This window comes from Crocuta crocuta, unplaced genomic scaffold, assembly GCF_008692635.1.
Source record: "Crocuta crocuta isolate KB4526 unplaced genomic scaffold, BGI_CrCroc_1.0 scaffold31, whole genome shotgun sequence".
Taxonomy (NCBI): Eukaryota; Metazoa; Chordata; class Mammalia; order Carnivora; family Hyaenidae; genus Crocuta; species Crocuta crocuta.
In genome coordinates, this window is record NW_027528362.1 from 11,470,763 (window position 1) to 11,477,953 (window position 7,191).

At 48.3% G+C, this 7,191-nt stretch overlaps 1 protein-coding gene across 1 annotated transcript in view; it reads left to right on the forward strand.

Moving 5' to 3' along the window:
* Nucleotides 1-7,191, forward strand: part of MYO16 (myosin XVI) — a 461,549-nt gene that overhangs the window by 45,300 nt on the left and 409,058 nt on the right. The window contains exon 2 of the mRNA XM_077754002.1: nt 4,527-4,597. Within this exon, the coding sequence (XP_077610128.1) occupies nt 4,527-4,597 (71 nt within the window). The remainder of the gene's footprint in view (nt 1-4,526; nt 4,598-7,191) is intronic.

Here is a 7,191-nt window from a genome sequence, read left to right on the forward strand (position 1 = left end):
GATTACGCATCCACATTCTGCACTCCACAAACTGCTCTCTCTGGACGTAGTGTCAGTGCCCCATAGACACCCCCCTGTTTGCTGTGTGGCTCCAATTCCCACTCTGTCTCCACCTGTCTGGTGTGTTCTCTACCCTCAACAACAAAGCTGTGCACACTCACTGCTGTGACTCCCAGCCCACTGCCTGAGCCTGAACCTGCTTTCAGAATTTATTTATTTATTGTTTTGAACGTTTATTTTTGAGAGGGAGTTAGTGAGAGAGAAAGTGCGAGTGGAGGAGGGGTGGGGGGACGGAGGATCTGAACCAGGCTCCGCGCCGACAGCAGCGAGCCCGACATGGGGCTTGAACTCATGAACCATGAGATTATGACCTGAGCTGAAGGCCACCCAGGCACCCTGCATTCAGAGTTTACACCAAGGGTAGGAACGAGAGACCCCTTCAAGCCTTTGTGTTGCCCTCCCCTCATCTTAGTGCAGCCGCTATAACGGACATACCATAGACCAAGGGCTTAACCAACAGACATTTATTTCTTGAAGAAGTTCTGGAGGCTGGGAAGTGCAAGTTCAAGGTGCCAGCAGATGTGGCCGCTGCTGAGGCCAGCGTCCTCGTTTCTAGATGGCTTCCTTCTCACTGTGTCCCCACAGGACAGAGAGGCGAGCTGTGGCCTCGTCCTGAATAAGGGCGCTGCTCCCACCTGGGGGTCCCTGTCCTCACCACCTCCCTCATTTCTGTCTGATCACCCCCAGGGGCCCCACTCCTGACGTGGTCACCTTGGGGTGAGGCGCCAACACAGAAACTTGGGAAGGACACACACATTCAGCCTATATTGCACTTATCTCATGAATCTTTTCATCCTTTGCTTGAAACCCCATGATCTACTTTGTTGCCCACAAACTGGTATCCAAATCCTGTAGCGTGAAGTACAGTGTCCTCCATGCCATGGTCCTCCGAGCCGTCCACTCCCCAGCTCACGGTCCTCACTGCCTGCTGCCTTGCCCTCATCACCCCTTTCGTGCTTGACACTCATCGCACGCTCATCCCCCATGTAAATACTGCAAAATTGGGGTCCTTTATATCCTGTGCTTCCATTCGACAATTAAAACTCAGGAGGTTTTGAGAAAATTGAGAATAGGCCTTAAGTTTTGGATTCTAGGATATGTTATTGTGGGATTTTGTGACTTAGAATAATTATACTAATAGGAATCACATGGAGATTGGTACCCAGTGCCGAGGGGCACGATGAACATGTACCGTAGCCCCCTTCCATTCTCTCAGCGCCCCCATGACCTGAGTCCAACGACTGTGTGTTATTTTGGTCTGATGGGACCCTGAGACACAGAGGACTCAGTCATTCTCCCGTCGGGGCCCGGCCTCATAGCCAGGTCTGTGGAACCCCAAGGCCAGTGTATCAGCAGCTCCTATTATGTGTAGTTCACCGCACACATGCAGGGTGACTTCGACTCAGAAATCTGACAGCATTTTACACGTGTTGTAACTAATATAATCTGCCTCATACTGTATTTGTAGCGCAAGAGCTTGGCTGTAAAAACCGTAAAAGCACTCTATAGACACTAGTTAATTCAAGATGAATAATTTCATTCGCTAAAAAATAAACATTTGGGTAAAAGTGCTATTCATCTTCTGAGGAAAGCATTGCTACACATATTTAATTCACTTTCTGTTGTTGGCAATGGGCTTTTCAAAATTAAGGGTAAGAAGGAGCGCCTGGGTGGCACAGTTGGTTAAGGGCCTGACTCTTGATTTCAGCTCAGGTCGTGATTTCATGGTTCCTGAGTTCAAGCCCCACATTGGGCTCGGTGTTGATGGTGTGGAACGGAGCCTTCTTGGGATTCTCTCTGTCTCTGTCTCTCTCTGTCCCTCCCCTATTCCTCTCTTTATCTCCCTCGCAAAAATAGATGAACATTTAAAAAATTAAGGGTAAGAAGATGTGAGGAAGCAGAAGGTGTGTCTGTGTATGATTCGTGTGCATAGAGAGAGCCAGAAACGGGGGCAAGGGGCATCTGCATGCCATGCAGCAGGACAGCGCCTAGAAATACAGTGAGGACAGGAAGGGCAAAGGGCTCACCTTTCTAGATGTCCTCCTGATGGCCGAGGGGGAGGACGCCCAAGCAAGCAAATCAATGCACCCCGCGACGTCAGGTTACGCCCCATCCCATACGACAGCGGTCTTGGACAGTGTTGTTGTTACAAACTACCCACACTGAGAGAATTTGTGTTAGGAGAAGAATTAAATCCTTAACTGGAGAAAGAGCCTCATCAGGGGGAGGCCATTTGGAAGGGGAACGGGTGTGGACATTCTGCTACTGAGGATGTTCCCAGGGTGAGGGCGGGCGTGAACGGGCGCAGGTTGCAGTAGCCACATGTGGCCGCCCTGGAGCAAGCCAGCCCAGGAGTGTGTCTGACTTCCCTGGGAAGAGACATTTGGACAAAGGCACTCAGATTTCCGAAAGGGCTGTCTGGAGGGCATGCGGGGCTGGGTGCGGGTGGCCTCTGCTGTCACCACGTTACCCTCATTTTGGATGGGCTGTTCTGCCTCCCTGTTCACCTCCACTGCACATGCCATCAAGGAGACGGCCTTCCTGGAGAGGGGGCTGCTGGAGTAGCCGTGTCCACCGGGACCCGTTGGCGCCCCTTCTGATGTGCAGTTAGCTTTGGGGAAGATGGCGGCACGTAACAGAGCTGGGGTGCCATAGTGAAGAAGGTACATCCAAGTAACACTCCAGACTGCACAGAAGCTTAATGGAAAAAGACAGTGTGTGCAGTGAGGCATGAGTTTGAATCTGAGCCATTTAATACAGTTCCGTGTTGCAATGGAAAAAAGAGTCACTGTTGCTTTAATTATAGTTTTTGTGGAAAATACATTAATGGCTTTTTATAAAGACCATGATACTGCTATTAACTGCAGAAACCACGATAGAGCTTTGGAGAAGTGATGAGCTTTCCTGCGAGGCTGGTCCTGGAGCCCGTGTAAGAAGCAGAGGCTGTAACTGTCTCCTTATGCATGTGGTGCTCCCTGTACTAACGAATTCACCTTTGCTATTAAATGGAAACACAGGTCACCTTCCAACTGTGCATTTAGTGTGATAATTGGCATCCATTTTGACCTATTTGGCATTATTCTTTTTATTTTATTTTATTTTATTTTTGAGAGAGAGAGAGACAGAGTGCGAGCAGGAGAGGGGCAGAGAGAGAGAGGGAGACGCAGAATCCAAAGCAAGATCCAGGCTCTTAGCTGTCAGCACAGAGCCCGACACGGGGCTCGAACCCACGGCCCACAAGATCATGACCTGAGCCAAATCGGATGCTTAGCCAACTGAGCCCCTCGGAGGCCCATCATTATTAATTTAGATAGAAATGGCCTTGTCCCATAGTGCTTCTTGAGAATGATGGACACACTACCAAGATGCTCTCGTGAAGGGAAGGTTAACATGCAAAGTATAAACTTTGTTTTAAGCCACTGGGTCCTAATGAGATTAAAAAATTAAGTTAACTGAACCAGTGCCTCCATGAGCCTAGTGAATTTCTTTTTATTATTTTGCCCTATAGAGGGTGTGCAGACTAGACACTCTGAAACAATAAACTGTAAAAGTGTGCTCCCCTTTCTGGAAAACAGTATGGAGTTTCCTCAAAAAATTAAAAGTAGAACTGCCGTATGACCCAGCAATTGCACTACGAGGTATTTATCCAAAGGATTCAGGTGTGCTGTTTCGAAGGGGCACATGCACCCAGTGTTTATAGCAGCGCTAGCAACAATGGCCAAAGTATGGGAAGAGCCCAAACGTCCACCGACTAGTGAACAGATGAAGAAGAATTGGTATCTATCTACAGGGGAGTATTACTTGGGCATCAAAAAGAACGAAGTCTTGCCGTTTGCAACAACGTGGATGGAACTAGACTGTATTGCACTAAATGAGATAAGTCAGGCGGAGAAAGATAAATATCATACGATGTCAGTCATATGTGGAATTTAAGAAAGAAAACAGATGAGCATAGGGGAAGGGGAGGAAAATTAAGATGAAAACAGAGAGGGCGGCAAACCAAAAGAGACTCTTAACTACAGAGAGCGAACAGGGTTGCTGTAGGGCAGGTGGGGGGGGGAGGGGCTAGACGGGGGATGGGCACTAAGCAGGGCACTTGTTGGGACGAGCACTGGGTGTCGTATGTATGTGATGAATCCCTGGGTTCTACTCCTGAAGCCAAGACTACACTGTGTGTTACCGAACTTGAATTTAAGTAAATAAATGTTTAAAGATGTGTCCCTCTTTCTGAATAATTTGCACAGCTGTAATAGGAAATTCTACAGACACATAGAGGAATAAGTCTGCATGTGCAGGTAGACGCCCCCAGTCCTACATACACAAAGTCAAGGTCAGATGACGATCAGTGCATCTTCTTTGGCTTCTATGGCTGTTTGCCTTTTAGATATGAACAAACTGGTACAGGTTTTGTGTTCATGGTTTGGATGAAAGACGCGCTCTGACCGCCTTCTCTTTCCATCCTGCAGCGCTCCGGCTCCTGAAGGAGGGCGCGGATCCGCACACCCCTGTTTCTTCAGGAGGGTCCCTGCTCCATCTGGTGAGAACCGTATGGCCCGGGTGGGCCTGGGGAGCTGGCGGGGGGAGGAGGAGGAACGTAGGACCGGGGATCATATGTGGCTCCAAACTCAGATGCCAAGTGTACCTCTGCCAGAGGATGGTCAAAGCATGACGTTTCCAAATGATCAGGCTTGGACATTGACCTGCAGCGTTTACTTACGACTACATTGAAGTTTGTAATTAATTTTTGATACCTGGAATCAGAACTTCTGCCCTAAAGAAGAATCTGTAGAAAAAGAAGTAGATGGTATTGTATCCACTGTAAACTACTAGGCAATCATTCTTTAGCTTCTATAAGTTGTCTCTGTTGCTGTGGTCAGCTTCTCATACTGTGCTTGTGACCAGGTTCATATAATGTGAATGAAGCTTACCTCCATTCTTCTGGAGACAAAGCACTGAATAAGTGAATCAACAAACAGATAATTACGTAGACAAAAGAATATTAGGTTCCTGGGCAAGAATTTTTTTTTTTTTTTTTAGTGTTTTATTTATTTCTGAGGGGGGTGGGCACTGTGATCAGGGGAGGGTCAGAGAGAGAGGGAGACACAGAATCTGAAGCAGGCTCCAGGCTCTGAGCTGTCAGCACAGAGCCAGACATGGGGCTCAAACCCACGAACCCACGACCGATCATGACCTGAGCTGAAGTTGGACGCCCAACCGACTGAGCCACCCAGACACCCCCCGGGCAAGAAATTTTTCCTGATTCAGCTAAAGATTAGATAAAAGGATTCAATTTAGTGGTCTTTAGGACTCATTTAATGATTAAGACTTCATTTTGAGAAATGTCAAAATTAACATAACATGAAAAACCCAACTTAGGATCATCTACCAAGGTCAGAGATCAGCTGTATTTCTTCGCGGTACAGAGAACCATGTCAAAGGATGTGATGCATCAAATAGCCGGAAGCTTCCGGGCTCAGCACAGGTTCTCAGCTCTGACTGCACATTGGAATCGCCCTGGAGCCGTAATATGCCGACACCTGCTTCCCAACCCTAGCCCCGTGGCCGGAGCTTCTGGTTTAATATTTCTGGGCTGCAGCGATTCTGAGCTCCCCCCGCTGATTTGAATTTGCAGCCTAGGCTGAGAGCCGGCGCATACAAGAGAAACTTGTCCCTACCAAAGGCTCAGGGTACCCGGGGCACAAACAAGCCGCTTACGCACACAGCAGAACAGAACGGCATCTCAGAATACTGACAGCAGGCAGTCTGTAGAAGAAATGTGAACTCTTTCTCTCCAGCGTTGATGGAGACAGATTTCCAGACTACTTTTTCCTTCTCTGGAGTGCTTCGGTTTGGAAATCTCTCCATTTCACGCTCAGATCACTACGTGGCTTGTGTGATGTGTCTCAGAGCTGTGCCTCGTTAGGCCCTGGGTCCCAGGTCTGACGACGAGGAAGGAGTCGTCCTAGGCGAGGACGTGCTAACAGCTCTCCCGAGACCAACATTCTCCTCTTGGCCGACACGATTCTCTCTCTGCCGGGAGGTGCAGTGATTGGCATGTTCAGAAGACACCAGGCCAGGCTTTACTTTCTTTCCTTGGGAGCGTCTCCTCCTGCCTCTATGTCGCCCATGGAAAGATGAGCAGGAGAGGAATAGGTCACATGACACTTCTGGTCTTTTCTCTCATGTGTAACTTCATGCACACGTACTCCTTTCATTAAACTTGAGGAGATCCTGAAGCCCACAGAGGCTTATTTTTCCCATCTGTGAAATGGACATATTATCAGGGCTCTTGTGCTCGGAGTATTTATTGTGATGTAGATACATCACTGCATGCATCGTGATGATCAAATAGATGTGAAAATAACTTTAAAGCCACAGAGGGCCTTTGCAATGTTAGATATTGATCAATATATACATTATATTGTATTATTTATGATGCATTTTCATATAAATTGATTTATTATTCTCAGTGTGGTTGGGAATGTACCTATATGAGCTTCCTGGTTGGAAACTAAGAAACAGAAGAATGAAACCGTTTGGCCAGGTTCACACAGTAGCTGATGGGACAGCGCTTCACCTCTGGCCTCTGAGGACAAATACAGTGTTCTCGCCACGTGTGTTCCCCAGGGGTCCCCGCAAGGTGCTCATTTATGTTTTCAGAGGACACACCGTTATTCTAATTCAGCTGCTGGAAGCACTTTTCTGTAAACAAATCATGTCAATTCATTGTTAATAGTGCCAAGAATGCATGGTTACTGAGTGCGCGTCTTTGGAAGGACGAGAAAGAAACACCACTTCTTTATGGATATAATGCATTTGAGCGTCGCGAGCCCATGAAAGTGCATCCTAGCGATCGGCAAATCAGCGGTTGCTTTCTGGACATTTTACACACAGCCAGATGCCACTGCCCCCTTCCCCGGGACCACTGCCACCCTCTCCTAAACCGTCATCCCTTCCCTGGCGAGCAGCGTCGTTTCTCATCTCCACGGCCCTCGTTGCCCACCCCACAGTCTGCTCCCACGCAGAAGCCCGGTCAGCGTCTCGCCTCAGAATACTCCAGACGCTTTCCTTTCCGCCCAGAGAAAAACGCAAAGTCCCCCATAGAGCCATCCTGTGACCTGCCCCCACTCC